The sequence below is a fragment of the Oncorhynchus kisutch genome, linkage group LG2, assembly GCF_002021735.2.
Source record: "Oncorhynchus kisutch isolate 150728-3 linkage group LG2, Okis_V2, whole genome shotgun sequence".
Lineage (NCBI taxonomy): Eukaryota > Metazoa > Chordata > Actinopteri > Salmoniformes > Salmonidae > Oncorhynchus > Oncorhynchus kisutch.
Genome location: NC_034175.2, coordinates 67,072,320 through 67,089,889, shown reverse-complemented (window position 1 = coordinate 67,089,889; position 17,570 = coordinate 67,072,320). Strand labels below are relative to the sequence as shown.

The following is a 17,570-nucleotide window of genomic DNA, read 5'->3' as shown; positions in this document are numbered from 1 at the left end:
GATCAGTACGGTGTTTATAGACGTTAGACCTGTTGATCAGTATGGTGTTCATAGACGTTAGACCTGTTGATCAGTACGGTGTTTATAGACGTTAGACCTGTTGATCAGTACGGTGTTTATAGACGTTAGACCCATTGATCACTGAGCGTTGATAGATGTTAGACCCGTTGATCAGTACGGTGTTTATAGACGTTAGACCTGTTGATCAGTACGGTGTTTATAGATGTTAGACCCGTTGATCAGTACGGTGTTTATAGACGTTAGACCCGATGTTCAGTGAGCGTATATCGATGCTAGTCCCGTTGATCAGTACGGTGTTGATAGACGTTAGACCCGATGTTCAGTGAGCGTTTATCGATGCTAGTCCCGTTGATCACTGAGTGTTGATAGACGTTAGACCCGATGTTCAGTGAGCGTTTATGGATGCTAGTCCCGTTGATCAGTACGGTGTTGATAGATGCTAGACCCATTGATCACTGAGTGTTGATAGACGTTAGACCCGATGTTCAGTGAGCGTTTATCGATGCTAGTCCCGTTGATCAGTACGGTGTTTATAGACGTTAGACCCGATGTTCAGTGAGCGTTTATCGATGCTAGTCCCGTTGATCACTGAGTGTTGATAGACGTTAGACCCGATGTTCACTGAGCGTTTATCGATGCTAGTCCTGTTGATCACTGAGTGTTGATAGACGTTAGACCAGATGTTCAGTGAGCGTTTATCGATGCTAGTCCCGTTGATCAGTACGGTGTTGATAGACGTTAGACCCGATGTTCAGTGAACGTTTATCGATGCTAGTCCTGTTGATCAGTACGGTGTTTATAGATGTTAGACCCGTTGATCACTGAGTGTTGATAGACGTTAGACCCGATGTTCAGTGAGCGTTTATCGATGCTAGACCCATTGATCACTGAGTGTTGATAGACGTGAGACCCGATGTTCAGTGAGTGTTTATCGATGCTAGTCCTGTTGATCACTGAGTGTTGATAGACGTTAGACCCGATGTTCAGTGAGCGTTTATCGATGCTAGTCCCGTTGATCACTGAGTGTTGATAGATGTTAGACCCGATGTTCAGTGAGCGTTTATCGATGCTAGTCCTGTTGATCACTGAGTGTTGATAGACGTTAGACCCGATGTTCAGTGAGCGTTTATCGATGCTAGTCCCATTGATCAGTACGGTGTTTATAGACGTTAGACCCGATGTTCAGTGAGCGTTTATCGATGCTAGACCCGTTGATCACTGAGTGTTGATAGACGTTAGACCCGATGTTCAGTGAGCGTTTATCGATGCTAGTCCCGATGATCACTGAGTGTTGATTAGACGTTAGACCCGATGTTCAGTGAGTGTTTATTGATGCTAGTCCCGTTGATCACTGAGTGTTGATAGACGTTAGACCCGATGTTCAGTGAGCGTTTATCGATGCTAGACCCATTGATCACTGAGTGTTGATAGACGTTAGACCCGATGTTCAGTGAGCGTTTATCGATGCTAGACCCATTGATCACTGAGTGTTGATAGACGTTAGACCCGATGTTCAGTGAGCGTTTATCGATGCTAGTCCCGTTGATCCTGTAATGCCACCCTGCTGTGACCCGAATTGTGTAGACTTGCCCCCAGGACACTGAAGTTAGAATTAGCTGATCCTAGACCTGTACCCCTGGTACAGTTCTGTGTTTGTACTGAGAATGTGACAGACAGGGGAACTGATGGAGCTTTCTAAGCTCATTTGTTTACCAGCTTTCTGTTGATGTTTCTGACTGTGTTAGTTCCTTATTGAATGGTATGTTTGTAGATGTGTCTGGAATACAAGACACATATTCCAGGACTGACAGATGAATGTATGCATACACTCATTGATCTCTATTGCCTGCTTTGTGCTGGCTAATCCTGTCTGAGTGATCTGTTTAGTAATGTTGCCACTGGTCAGTAATCTAGTTATAGTGACCTAGTATCCTGGTTTGTGCCTCTCCTGTTATTTAACTATTTGTCCTGGCAGAGGCAGGTGCACTCATTAGTTTGCTGGCTAGTGACCTGGTTAGTACCCTGGTTAGTGCATTACAACCCTGGCTAGTGCCCTACTACCACACCTTGTCTCTCTCTCTTTCTCTCTGTGTGAACCAGCAGTACCACTCCCTCAGTAGGGGCCACACCTCATCTCTCTCTCTCTCTGTGTGTGAACCAGCAATACTACTCCCTCAGTAGGGGCCACACCTCTCTCTCTCTCTCTCTCTCTCTCTCTCTCTCGCTCGCTCTCTCTCTCGCTCTCCTCTCTCTCTCTCTCTCTCTCTCTCTCTCTCTCTCTCTCTCTCTCTCTCTCTCTCTCTTTCTCTCTCCCTCTGTGTGTGAACCAGCAGTACTACTCCCTCAGTAGGGGCCACACCTCTCTCTCTCTCTCTCTCTCTCTCTCTCTCGCTCTCTCGCTCACTGTGTGTGTGTGTGTGTGTTCAGATACTGACTCCACATGCACACACACACACACACAACACATACAAATCAAGAAACACCCTGACAGTCTTTTATATTTGGACTTCACTGGACACCTAAGCTGCTGGAGCCAAAGAGCCAAAGAGCCTGGGATTGGATAGATACTACGGCACCACTGAAACCAGAGCTCAGTCTTTACAGAGAACAAAATCACCAGAGAGGTGAAATACAGGCAGAGTTTTGACTCAGTTCAACACACTGTTATATCTTGTTTCGTCTCTATTGCCATCGTTGTCCTGGCTGGAAGACTGTTCAGTGAAGGGGTACCCTAAGTCCATAGTAAGTCAATAGGGCTAACTGGCTAGCTGGCTAGCTAGCCACAAAGAATTGGTAGCTACCCACGAAACCTTGCATAACCTTCGTTTTAGGTCATTTTTTCCTGTTTAATGAGCTGGTTAGCCAGATTTTTACGATTCACATATCTATCTGATAATTATGAAGGAAGTATATCTTGTTTGGTCTCTATTGTTGTCATTGTCCTGCCTGGAAGAAGGGTCCATGGCTGGAAGAAGGGTCAGTGAATGAGGAGGTGCAGCGTGAGGTAATACAGTAGGGGGAGGTGCAGCGTGAGGTAATACAGTAGGGGGAGGTGAGCGTGAGGTAATACAGTAGGGGGAGGTGAGCGTGAGGTAATACAGTAGGGGGAGGTGAGCGTGAGGTAATACAGTAGTGGGAGATGCAGCGTGGGGTAATACAGTAGGGGGAGGTGCAGCGTGAGGTAATACAGTAGGGGGAGGTGCAGCGTGAGGTAATACAGTAGGGGGAGGTGCAGCGTGAGGTAATACAGTAGGGGGAGGTGCAGCGTGAGGTAATACAGTAGGGGGAGGTGCAGCGTGAGGTAATACAGTAGGGGGAGGTGCAGCGTGAGGTAATACAGTAGGGGGAGGTGCAGCGTGAGGTAATACAGTAGGGGGAGGTGCAGCGTGAGGTAATACAGTAGGGGGAGGTGCAGCGTGAGGTAATACAGTAGGGGGAGGTGCAGCGTGAGGTAATACAGTAGGGGAGGTGCAGTGTGAGGTAATACAGTAGGGGGAGGTGCAGCGTGAGGTAATACAGTAGGGGAGGTGCAGTGTGAGGTAATACAGTAGGGGGAGGTGCAGCGTGAGGTAATACAGTAGGGGAGGTGCAGTGTGAGGTAATACAGTAGGGGGAGGTGCAGCGTGAGGTAATACAGTAGGGGGAGAAAGAGTGTTTCTCTAATGTATTGTTTTATCCATTCTCCACACTCTCATCCTCACAAGAAAGTAGTCAAGAGAACATGGTCGGAGAATGCACTCAGAGCATGAGAGTGTGGAGCACGGTAGTGTACATATTGAGAAACATCCAGTGACTCAGGGGGAGCACGGTAGTGAACATATTGAGAAACATCCAGTGACTCAGGGGGAGCCCGGTAGTATGCATATTGAGAAACATCCAGTGACTCAGGGGGAGCACGGTAGTGTACATATTGAGAAACATCCAGTGACTCAGGGGAGCACGGTAGTGTACATATTGAGAAACATCCAGTGACTCAGGGGGAGCACGGTAGTGTACATATTGAGAAACATCCAGTGACTCAGGGGGAGCACAGTAGTGTACATATTGAGAAACATCCAGTGACTCAGGGGGAGCACGGTAGTGTACATATTGAGAAACATCCAGTGACTCAGGGGGAGCACGGTAGTGTACATATTGAGAAACATCCAGTGACTCAGGGGGAGCACGGTAGTGTACATATTGAGAAACATCCAGTGACTCAGGGGGAGCACGGTAGTGTACATATTGAGAAACATCCAGTGACTCAGGGGGAGCACGGTAGTGTACATATTGAGAAACATCCAGTGACTCAGGGGGAGCACGGTAGTGTACATATTGAGAAACATCCAGTGACTCAGGGGGAGCACGGTAGTGTACATATTGAGAAACATCCAGGGACTCAGGGGGAGCACGGTAGTGTACATATTGAGAAAGAACCTATTATTAACACTAAGCCGGCAGTTCAGTGACTGATCCTGATACTTCCTTCTGTCCTCTCATCCATGTTAAGACCTAGTTTGAACAAGAACATTGTGTTGACATGGGACTGGAAGGATCAGCAGTATGGATGTTTGTTTGAGTGTTGCATGTGATTTAAAGGGCTACCGGTCTGTCAAAGCTTTGAATTACACTGACTAAACTGTGCCACTAGCACCAGCACATTAGGAACGGTTTAAGTGTCTTGTTTCTGGTGCTTTGCTGACCTATAAAACAGCGCTCAGCCTGGGGTGTGTGATGTCATTGGCATGTTATGAGAACAATCAGTCAAAGGCACAGAACCAAAGAATGCAGTTATCCAGACAGGCTGACATCACATGTAGCAACACGTGTCTCTTCATAACACTCTATCTCTCTTCTGTCTGCACCTGCATGTACAGTTATTCACTCTGCCAAGCATCATGATGTACTACTGCTCACAACAGGGACACCTTGTTGAATAGGCATTTCCAGAACACAACAATGTACTCATTGGGTGCTGCACATCTGACACACACACGCACGCACGCACGCACGCACACACAGACACACAGACACACACACACACACACACACACACACACACACACACACACACACACACACACACACACACACACACACACACACACACACACACACACACACACACACTCACCACAGTGACAGCATCGTTGAACAGGCACTCTCCAAACACCACGATGTAGAGCTGCTCGTTGACAGAGACATCCTCGAACACGCTGAGCACGGCCACTGGGTCCACAGCTGAGATGATGGCGGCAAACAGCATGTTCTCCTGAAGGTTAATGTCCTGCACCTCAAACGCCTCGATCTGACACACTGCATACAGAGACATCCCTATCCCAATGCTGTTCCACAGGGTGCCTACCACCGCAAACCAAAGCACCTGTAGGCAGAAGATGGTATGGGAACTTCCATTGTTCAATGAGGCATAACGTGAATCATTATTTGGCAAATGGTTCACCGAACAGAATGGAATAAAGCAAGTATATTTCTGTATTGGTTGAAATGTACACTAATTCTTAGAGTCAGTTTTCCCAGACACTGATGAAACCTATTCCAGGAATAAAAAGCACTAGAGCCCTTTCTTTCTTTTATATTTTTTTATTTAACCCCCTTTTCTCCCCAATTTCGTTGTATCCAATTGTTAGTAGTTCCTATCTTGTCTCATCGCTACAACTCCCGTACGGGCTCGGGAGAGCCGAAGGTCGAAAGACATGCGTCCTCCGAAACACAACCCAACCAAGCCGCACTGCTTCTTAACACAGAGTGCATCCAACCCAACCAAGCCGCACTGCTTCTTAACACAGAGTGCATCCAACCCGGAAGCCAGCCGCACCAATGTGTCGGAGGAAACACTGTGCACCTGGCGACCTAGTTAGCGTGCACTGCGCCCGGCCCGCCACAGGAGTCGCTAGTGCGCGATGAGACAAGGATATCCCTACCGGCCAAACCCTTCCTAACCCGGATGACGCTAGGCCAATTGCGCGTCGCCCCATGGACCTCCAGAGGTCAGTGTCAGAGAAACCGGCCCCTTGAGTCCCTCCAGAGACCATAATTAATATTGGTATTAGCGCACCGTTCCCACGTTCTCGAAGAACGGTCGCGTGGGCATAAAGTATCCAGACTCCAGTACGATAGGAGGCAGCATGAAGAGGAAGAAGACATTGTAGCTGAGCACAGCAGGGGGCTCCTCGTGGACAGAGTGCATGATGGCCCCTACGATCAGCCCAATACTGATCAGGAGACATGACTCTGGGACCCAGAAAGTAATCTTGTGGTACACATGGAAACCTGTGAGAGAAAGAGGTTGAAGGTCAGATACTGTACATGACAGATACACTATATATACAAACGTATGGAGACACCCCTTCAAATGAATGGATTCGGCTATTTCAGCATCATCCGTTGCTGACAGGTGTATAAAATCGAGCACACAGCCATGCAATCTCCATAGACAAACACTGGTGGTAGAATGGCTTTACTGAAGAGATCAGTGACATTCAACGTGGCACCGTCATAGGATGCCACCTTTCCAACAAGTCAGTTTGTAACATTTCTGTCCTGCTAGAGCTGCCCCTGTCAACGGTAAGTGCTGTTATTGTAAAGTGGAAACGTCTAGGAGCAACAGTGGCTCAGCCGTGAAGTGGTAGGCCACACAAGCTCACAGAGTGGGACCGTCAAGTGCTGAATCGTCTGTCCTCGGTTGCAACACTCACTAGCAAGTTCTAATCTGCCTCTGGAAGCAACGTCAGCACAAGAACTGTTCATCGGGAGCTTCATGAAATGGGATTCCATGTCCGATCAGCCGCACACAAGCCTATGATCACCATGCGCAATGCCAAGCGTCGGCTGGAGTGGTATGAAGCTCATCACCATTGGACTATGGAGCAGTGGAAACACGTTCTCTGGAGCAATCAATCACGCTTCACCATCTAACATTCTGACGGACGAATCTGGGTTTGGTGGATGCCAGGAGAACGCTACCAGTCCGAATGCATAGTGCCAACTGTAAGGTTTGGTGGAAGAGGAATAATGTTCTGTGGCTGTGTTTCTTGGTTTGGGCTAGGCCCCTTAGTTCCAGTGAAGGGAAATCTTAACGTTACAGCATACAGTGCCATTCTGGACGATTCTGTGCTTCCAACTTTGGGGCAACAGTTTGGGGAAGGCCCTTTGCTGTTTCAGCATAACAATGCCCCCGTCCACAAAGCGAGGACCATACAGAAATGGTTTGTCGACATCGGTGTGGAAGAACTTGACTCGCCTGCACAGAGCCCTGACCTCAACCCCATTGAACACCTTTGGGATGAATTGGAACGCTGACTGCGAGCCAGGACTAATGCCAGGACTAAGGACTTTCCCCCTCAAATGGTTAAGGTTAGGATAGATATATGAACCCTAGATCTGTGTCAAAGGGCAACTTCTACTACTGCCAATATGGTTTTCATTCCCATCAGCAAGGGTGTAGGAGCCGGGGGAACAGTGGGAACATGTCCCCCCCCCCCATAAAGTGTACCCATTATTATGAAAATGCCTCGGCTGCTGGAACTTGAGTCATTTCCATGACCCCACTCTGGGTTGTTACAAGCAGTGTGGCACTGTTCAGCACCACCATCATGACTCACTGCACCAGGGAAAGTAGGCCTAATTGTGGACATACTATCAACAAAGTATCTGTTGATAAGCAACTGTTCACTAAGGTTACGGTTAGGGTTAGCTTTAGAATAAGACTTAGGGTAAGGGTTAGGGTTAAGTCTAGTGTTAGAATAAGGGTTAAGGTTAGGGCTAAAGCTATGGTTAATAGATAGTTAGTTGAAATGTTACTGACAGTCTATAGAGCATCTACAGATGGACTATGCACATTAAGTGTTACTGTAATTGTTGTTGGCAACGACAAAGTTTAAGTAAAAAGGGTATGAATGTGAATACATTTTGATATGTTAGAATGAACGTGAACAACTATAGGCTTTCTCCTGGCTAGTAGCTATTTAGTTAGCTTTATATTTACAGTTGAGTTATTTTTTAGCTGTGTCAGGTTTTATCTAACTAGCTAAAGCTGGGTAGTTCTGGCTGTGTGAAAAACTGATAGTGAATGCTTTGAAACCATGAATTCTTGCTTGCTAGTACAGAATTACTTGCAGAATCACTTCCCAGGGGAAGATCTTCATTTCATACTCCTTGCATACTCTCTCTTCGTAGCCTTCTCAAAACCCATTGGAGGAGGTCAGAGGGGAGGGATTTCTGGCTTTCTCATCCAATGGGTTTTGAGAAGGAGATGAGGAGAGAGGACGCTTAGAGTATGAAATGGGGATCTTCCCTTAGTCTTCATCATGGATGTACCACTAGTCAAGCTTCCCAAGCATCCCCCAGCATCCGCCCGCACCGCTCCCACCCACTACTGCAAGAACTGGTCCCAAACCCACCCTCAGTCCCGCAATGTTATTGTAGGTGTATGTGACACAGCTCACTTGCCAGCCATGGTCCCAGCAATATCAAAATGCACAAAAATAAACATAGAAATAGGTAGCATTCCCAGAAATTCTCACATGGCCCATTATATTAAGCTATCAGTATTACCTGCTATATCAGCCAATAGGCTAGACGTAGTTTGAAGAGAGCAGACACTCTCGAGCTCCTTTTTAGAAGGATGATTTTCAGACAGAGACAAATAAATATGTAATCAATCTATTTAGTAAATAAAAAGGTGCAATGCTCGTTCACCATGGTAGCATATGCGCGCGTTGGGCCTTTTCCTTTTCAATGATGAATAAATATCAATATTTATTTACAGACACTGTAGTAAACTATAATCTATTCATATTTAAGTTAATTTCCTTGGAAAGATAACTGCCACGTGATTCTCCGCCCATGCATAGGCAGCCTACTCTATTTCATTCAGACCACACACATACTAGGCACACTTGATCTCACACCCTCAACTAAGAGAGGAGAGGTAGTCTACTGAACATGAAGCAGCAAATTCTGAGTGTGTGAATAATGATACAAAGTGGTACATTTAATAACAACAGGTAGGCTAGGCTAACGCATACAAAGCTAACAGAGACAAAGTGCATCATACCGGCACCATAAGACCGCACTCATCCAACTCTATAAGGCCATAAGCAAACAAGAAAATGCTCACCCAGAAGCGGCCCTCCTAGTGGTCGGGGACTTTAATGCAGGCAAACTTAAATAAGTTTAACCAAAGTTTAACCAGCATGTCACATGTGAGGGAAAAAAACTCGAGACCACCTTCACTAAATACACAGAGATGCATACAAAGCTCTCCACCGCCCTCCATTTGGCAAATCTGACCATAATTCTATCCTCCTCATTCCTGCTTACAAGCAAAAACTAAAGCAGGAAGTACCAGTGACTCGTTCAATACGGAAGTGATCAGATGACGTGGATGCTACGCTACAGAACTGTTTTGCAGCACAGACTAGAATATGTTCCGGGATTCATTCAACGGCATTGAGGAGTATACCACCTCAGTCATTGGCTTTATCAATAAGTGCATCGACGACGTCGTCCCCACAGTGACTGTACGTACATATCTCAACCAGAAGCCATGGATTACAGGCAACATCCGCATTGAGCTAAAAGTTAGAGCTGACGCTTTCAAAGAGTGGGACACTAATCCGAACACCTATAAGAAATCCCGCTATGCCCTCAGACGAACCATCAAATATGGAAAGCGTCAATACAGGATTAAGACTGAATCCGACTACACCGGGTCTGATGCTCGTCGGATGTGGCAGGGCTTGAAAACTATTACGGACTACAAAGAGAACCCCACACGCGAGTTGCCCAGTGACGCGAGCCTGCCAGACAAGCTAAATGCCTTTTATGCTCGCTTCGAGGCAAGTAACACTGAAGCATGCACGAGAGCACCTGCTGTTTTGGATGACTGTGTGATAACGCTCTCGGTAGCCGATGTGAGCAAGACCTTTAAACAGGTCAACATTCACAAAGCCGTGGGGCCAGATGATTACCAGGACGTGTACTCAAAGCATGCGTCTTCCCTGACATTTTCAATCTCTCTGAGTCTGTAATACCTACATATTACAAGCAGACCACCATAGTCCCTGTGCCCAAGGAAGCGAAGGTAACCTGCCGAAATGATTACCGCCCCGTAGCACTCACGTCACTGACATCAACAGCATCCTCCCAGATACCCTAGACCCACTCCAATTTGAATACCGCCCCAACAGATCCACAGATGACGCAATCTCAATAGCACTCCACACTGCCATTTCCCACAAAATTAACACCTATGTGAGAATGCTGTTCATTGACTACAGCTCAGTGTTCAACACCGTAGTGCCCATGAAGCTCATCACTAAGCTAAGGACCCTGGGACTAAACACCTCCCTCTGCAACTGGATCCTGGACTTCCTGACGGGCCGCCTCCAGGTGATAAGGGTAGGCAACAACACGTCTGCCACGCTGATCCTCAACAATGGGGCCCCTCAGGGGTGTGTACTTAGTCCCCTCCTGTACTCCCTGTTCACCCATGACTATGTGGACAAACACGACTCCAACACCATCATTAAGTTTGCTGATGACACAACAGTGGTAGGCCTGACCACCAACAAGGATGAGACGGCCTATAGGGAGGTGCTCAGAGAACTGGCAGTGTGGTGCCAGGACAACAACCTCTCCCTAAATCTGAGCAAGACAAAGGAGCTGATCGTGGACTTCAGGAAAAGGAGTGCCGAACAGGCCCCCATTAACATCAACAGGGCTGTAGTGGAGCAGGTCGAGAGTTTCAAGTTCCTTTATGTCCACATCACCAACGGTCTATTATGGTCCAAACACACCAAGACAGTTGTGAAGAGAGCACAACAAAACCTATTCTCCCTCAGGAGACTGAAAACATTTGTCATGGGTCCCCAGATCCTCAAAAAGTTATTCAGCTGCACCATCGAGAGCATCCTGACCGGTTTCATCCACCCACTGATATGGCAACTGTTTGGCATCTGACCGTAAGGCACTACAGAGGATAGTGCATACGGGACCAGTACATCACTGAGGCAAAGCTTCCTGACATCCAGAATCTATATAATAGGCAGTGTCAAAGGAAAGCCCATAAAAATGTCAGAGACTCCAGTCACCCAAGTCACAGACTGTTTTCTCTGCTTCCGCACGGCAAGCGGTACCAGAGCGCTAAATATAGGACCAAAAGGCTCCTTAACAGCTTCTACCCCCAAGCAATAAGGCTGCTGAACAGCTAATCAAATGGCCACAGGACTATTACATTGACCCCATTTGTTTTGTAGACTGCTGCTACTCACAATTTATTATCACTTTACCCCTACCTACATGTACAAATGACCTCTAACCTGTACCCGCACACACTGACTTGGTACCAGTATATAGCCTCGTTATTGTTATGTTATTGTGTTACTTTTTATTCTTTTTTACTTTAGTTTATTATGTAAATATTTTCTTAACTCTTCTTGAACTGCACTGTTGGTTTAGGGCTTGTAAGTAAGCACTTGTTGTATTCAGCACATGTGACAAATAAAGTTTGATTTGATTTCTCTATTTTGAAAGTTATACAGTGGGGAGAACAAGTATTTGATACACTGCCGATTTTGCAGGTTTTCCTACTTACAAAGCATGTAGAGGTCTGTATTTTTTATCATAGGTACACTTCAACTGTGAGAGATGGAATCTAAAACAAAAATCCAGAAAATCACATTGTATGATTTTTAAGTAATTAATTAGCATTTTATTGCATGACATAAGTATTTGATCACCTACCAACTAGTAAGAATTCCGGCTCTCACGGACATGTTAGTTTTTTTTAAAGAAGCCCTCCTGTTCTCCACTCATTACCTGTATTAACTGCACCTGTTTGAACTCGCTGCCTGTATAAAAGACACCTGTCCACATGTGTAAGGACATCAGGGATAAAATTCTTGGTGAGAAGGCAACAACTGTTGGCGCAATTTTTAGAAAATGGAAGAAGTTCAAGATGATGGTCAATCACCCTCAGTCTGGGGCTCCATGCAAGATCTCACCCTGTGGGGCATCAATGATCATGAGGAAGGTGAGAGATCCGCCCAGAACTACACAGCAGGACCTGGTCAATGACCTGAAGAGAGCTGGGACCACAGTCTCAAAGAAAACCATTAGCAACACACTACGCCGTCATGGATTAAAATCCTGCAGCGCACGCAAGGTCCCCCTGCTCAAGCCAGCGCATGTCCAGGCCCGTCTGAAGTTTGCCAATGACCATCTGGATGATCCAGAGGAGGAATGGGAGAAGGTCATGTGGTCTGATGAGACAAAAATATAGCTTTTTGGTCTAAAATCCACTCGCCGTGTTTGGAGGAAGAAGAAGGATGAGTACAACCCCAAGACACCATCCCAACCGTGAAGCATGGAGGTGGAAACATCATTCTTTGGGGATGCTTTTCTGCAAAGAGGACAGGACGACTGCACCGTATTGAGGGGAGGATGGATGGGGCCATGTATCGCCAGATCTTGGCCAACAACCTCCTTCCCTCAGTAAGAGCATTGAAGATGGGTCGTGGCTGGGTCTTCCAGCATGACAACGACCTGAAACACACAGCCAGGGCAACTAAGGAGTGGCTCCGTAAGAAGCATCTCAAGGTCCTGGAGTGGCCTAGCCAGTCTCCAGACCTGAACCCAATAGAAAATCTTTGGAGGGAGCTGAAAGTCCGTATTGCCCAGCGACAGCCCGGAAACCTGAAGGATCTGGAGAAGGTCTGTATGGAGGAGTGGGCCAAAATCCCTGCTGCAGTGTGTGCAAACCTGGTCAAGAACTACAGGAAATGTATGATCTCTAATTGCAAACAAAGGTTTCTGTTCCAAATATTAAGTTCTGCTTTTCTGATGTATCAAATACTTATGTCATGCAATAAAATGCAAATGAATTACTTAAAAATCATACAATGTGATTTTCTGGATTTTTGTTTTAGATTCTGTCTCTCACAGTTGAAGTGTACCTATGATAAAAAAATTACAGACCTCTACATGCTTTGTAAGTAGGAAAACCTGCAAAATCGGCAGTGTATCAAATACTTGTTCTCCCCACTGTATATCTTGAAAACTTCATCGCTGACATGCAAAACATTTTGGCAATATGTCAACAATGGACTAATGAAACAAATACCAAAAGATAGCTTCAGGGTGGAACTGTCCTTTAAGTCTAGTGGGTCTGTTGCATGTGTTAACTTCATGCAAGGAAGAGGCACCCATGATTATATATTTCTGCATTATTGTGTAGTGCAGGTTGATTCATTTCCGTTAGACCTTTCATGTCTACCTTTGTTTTTGTATTAAAATATTTTTAAACTGTGTATGTTGCTGGTTATTATCACAGTATAATAACTGTATTATACATTGAAAATATTATGTTAAGGCTCAACCCATACAATATGTAGAGCAGCAGTAGTAACAACCTGACATGGGGGAACTGAGAAAAATACTAGTAAATGAATCATACAGTAAGCAGAGAAAGAGTACAAAATGGATGTTTAATCCAATATATATAACAGTCACACTGGTATTCCATCCAGGATGAAAGGCTATGGCCCCAAGACTGATTGGACTGTACCAGTGTAAGTGCCCCTCTGCAAGGTCCCCATTAGCCCTGTAAAATGTGCCCAATTGTAAGTTAATAATTGTCTGTATCCTTTTCTCAAAATTCACTAGAAAAAACATGGGATCTGCATGCCAGCCGAACCCCTGGCAAAATGTGTCCCCCCTAATGTCTGAGTCAACCCTACAGTATGCCCTTGCCCATCAGGAATGTCACACCTTACCACGAAACTGAGGTGACTTGAAGATTGAACGGACAAATACCTTACCTCGTATTATTTCTCACTGAGTTGTTTGTCCATGGTTGTTTACTTTGCTTACCAATCTTGGCGAATGACGCGAGCAGCACCCAAAGCGTGACCTCAAACGGCACCTGTATACGGGCATAATCCATTGTGAAGACCGGGAGATTCGAGTTCTCCGCGTCGGGAAACGCTTGTGGACCCCCCGCTGGCTTGACAGGGGGTAGGACGGTCACGGAACCAGGGGGTTTGGGTGGAATCTCCGTGTATGATCCACATGGTAGACTAAGGATAACCAATCCGATGGTTAAAAAGTTAACTGCCAGTTTCATCTGGCTAAGTCCTCCCATAGTACTCATACAACCAAAATATTTAAAACCTACTTGTTGAGAATTGATAAGCAAGCTTTGAGCTATAAGAAGTCTACAGAAGTCGGGTGGGTGGCTGAGCCCTTCACGCACGCACTCACTCCATCCAAGGCTACGGAGTCAAAAGCTCGAGAACAGCGGTGGCACTTCATGAACTCCAAACTTCACCAAATGCCATTATTTATTATAAAGTCAAGAGTGCAATCCACAATAAAACAATGATACAATATACTATACTTCTATGCTTAAAATCAACACTGTAGGATAGAACACATTCCAGTTTGCCAAACAAAGTGTTTCTCCCAAACGGACTGTTTTTGGTGATGACAGCCCTTGACTAGTACCTATCTGCTACCTGCACCTGTGGCGCGTGAACGCACATTCCGATAGGGGCTGGGCGCGGGCCGGAACAGTTCTGATTGGAGCAGCCCTCAGGAAAATTACAAAAGACCGCCTGATTGTCTTTCCGTCACTGAAGTTTCGGTAGGCCTATAGGCTATTCAATGGGCACTTTCCTTTTCCTCGTAGTTTCGGGACCTGGGTTTCAAGTTTCAACTGTACAGCTGCTAAACAAAGGAATGGAACAATATAAACCAAATGAAAAAAAGCTCCAAGAGGGCCTCACAACCTCAGCTGTAGCCTGGAGTGGAAGGACTTAACTGGGTATGCCCTTTTCAGGCTGATATTCATATTGGCCATATTAAGCTCTTATTAGCCTACAAATCATTGTTTTGATTTGATAATAGCACTTACAGCTTTCCAAACAAAAAATGTAGACATTTATTGTCTGTTCACATATATTTTAAGGATATTTATACAGACATTTTTATAAAACCTGTGTAAACTGTATTTATAATTATATGGCAATATTTTAGATTGACAATAATTAGCTATTTAATAATTAGCTACAATAATAATAATAGGACCATTTTCACCCCATTTTGGAACTTCGGGGGTTTATGACATAGTCCCTCTAGTAATTGAATGGTCACCCTGTCATAAGCTATGTCGAAAATGTTTAGAATTGCAGAAGATTAGCTGTAAAACTGCACATTTTACTCACTGCCTCACGGCAATATGTGTAGAATTGCAATGCATTTTCTTTAAAAATACAAACATTTCTCAGCTCATGGCAAAATGTGTAGAATAGCATGAGATTAGCTATAAGCAGTGGAGGAAAAAGCACCCAATTGTGATACTTGAGTAAAAGTATAGATACCTTAATAGAAAGTTACTCAAGCAAAAGTGAAAGTCAGCCAGTAAAATACTACTTGGGTAAAAGTCTAAAACTAGTTGGTTTTAGATATACTTAAATATAAAAAGTAAATGTAATTGCTAAAATATACTTAAGTATCAAAGTAAAAGTATACATTATAAAAAAATCCTAATATTAAGCAAAGCAGACAGCCACATTTTCTTGTTTTTAAGGATAGCCAGGGGCTCTCTCCAACACTCAGACATTATTTACAAAATATGTATTTGTGTTCAGTGAGTCTGCAGTAGGGATGACCAGGTATTATCTTGATAAGTGTGTGAATTTGATAATTTTTCTGTCCTGCTAAGTGTTCAAAATGTAACAAGTGCTTTTGATTGCCAGGGAAAATGTATGGAGTAAAATGTACAGAATTTTCTTTAGGAATGTAGTGAAATAAAAGTTGACAAAAATATAGATAGTAAATTAATGTACAGATACCCCCAACAACTTCTTAAGTAGTACTTTAAAGTATTTTTACTTTAGTACTTTACATCACTGGCTATAAGACTGCAAGTGTTTTTCTTTGTGCAGAATGTGTAGAATTCTGTGGGCTTTCTCAGATCTTGCAGGGGTCGCGGTATGCCACTGCTACAAATGGGGGACAAGTGGGTAACAATGTAAATCCGTGCATCTTTGTAGGACTGCGCATTACCTGTGATAGAATAGCAATAGCCAACATACACCACAAGATGGCAGTAGAATTGCAGATGTCATCTAGTGGGCAAAACACTAGTGATGCCCAGAAAGAGAAAACATCCCCGTCCCCCAGAAGTTTAATATTTGTCAATCATCAAATGTTGCCCGGAAAACACTAAAATTGCTACAAACGAATAAGCAACATATTGTTCATGTAATCTCATTTAGGCCTGTAGTAAATGTGGAATTTCCATCTAACGCATGAAAAGTCTGATGGAAACAGGAAATGCCGGTTCAATTATATGAATGCCAACAGGCAATTTGTTTATTCGGCATGAGAGAAATGGCGGTGGAAACGCATTTAAGCGCAAATATTGATATAATAACCATCATATCGAATTACATTTGGAGTCATTCGATGATATGCTGTGTGGTCATCCCACTATGACTCGGGAAAGCATGCAGTTTATTAGGCTACAGATGAAATAAATGATGATGAACTTCAGAGGTGGTGAATGTGGAAGGTGGTGCTCCTTTCCAATGAATATCGAGGGTATTTTTCTGGTGACATGATGATCGATGCTTGGCTGCCGTTTGACAAATACAAATAATATTGCTCTTATCCATAATAATCTCATACTGTGGGTACCCTACCCGCACTATATCTTTGAGTTGTTGGCTAGAGCGCATGTACCAAGACCAGAGTGGGCAAAAGTTTCTGTGACCAAAACATCATTCGAGTTGAAAATGCGATGAAAACCATTGTAACTTGTATTTTTCATTCAGTACATGGAAATTTAAACGCAAAAGTGTTTTATGTGCACTACGTCATCACGCACAGCCTTTTATCGGAAATAAGTCCGTTTGATGGAAACATCTCTGGTGGGGAAATATGCAGATTGTTTTATGCAGATTTTAGAATATTGGCACGGAAATCTGTGGCAAATTGGATGGAAACCTAGTTTATGTCAGTCACAACATCACCATAATGTATTATGCACAAAACTGACTGCAGACGGAGCGTTAAATCGAAATGTGTCACTTGGAGCTTGGGCTAGGGCGAGTCCTGTACATAAACCCTGGACTGCAGGTGCTATGTATTGACTATTGAGAGGCTTTGAAGCCACCGTTCGGCCATATTGGAACTTGCCAGAAGGCACAGTCCTCCATAGGAACGAATAGAATTCTACAGTATTTCAATTAAATATTTCAAGGACAAAATGACATGTATTTTTGTTGTTGTAGCGGGGACAGTAACATTAGTCATCTAAAAAAAGTTATACTTTAAGGAAAATGTTTTCAGTCAAAAGTTTGGACACACCTACTCATTCAATGGAATTTCTTTATTTTTTACTTTTTTCTACATTGTAGGATAATAGTAAAGCCATCAAAAATATGAAATAACACACATGGAATAATGTAGTAACCAAAAAAGTGTTAAACAAATCAAAATTATTTTATATTTGAGATTCTTCAAAGTAGCCACCCTTTGACTTG

The 17,570-nt window shown here is 44.4% G+C and overlaps 1 protein-coding gene across 1 annotated transcript in view; it reads right to left on the bottom strand.

The window, feature by feature from the left end:
- The window catches only part of slc9a2 (solute carrier family 9 member 2), a 29,558-nt gene extending 15,037 nt beyond the window's left edge, over positions 1-14,521 (bottom strand). Inside the window, exons 1-3 of the mRNA XM_020499911.2 lie at positions 13,894-14,521; positions 6,077-6,291; positions 5,135-5,383 (exon numbers count right to left, since the gene is read on the bottom strand). Coding sequence (XP_020355500.1) covers positions 5,135-5,383; positions 6,077-6,291; positions 13,894-14,173 — 744 coding nt within the window. The 5' untranslated portion in view covers positions 14,174-14,521. The remainder of the gene's footprint in view (positions 1-5,134; positions 5,384-6,076; positions 6,292-13,893) is intronic.
- Positions 14,522-17,570: the final 3,049 nt, after the last annotated feature.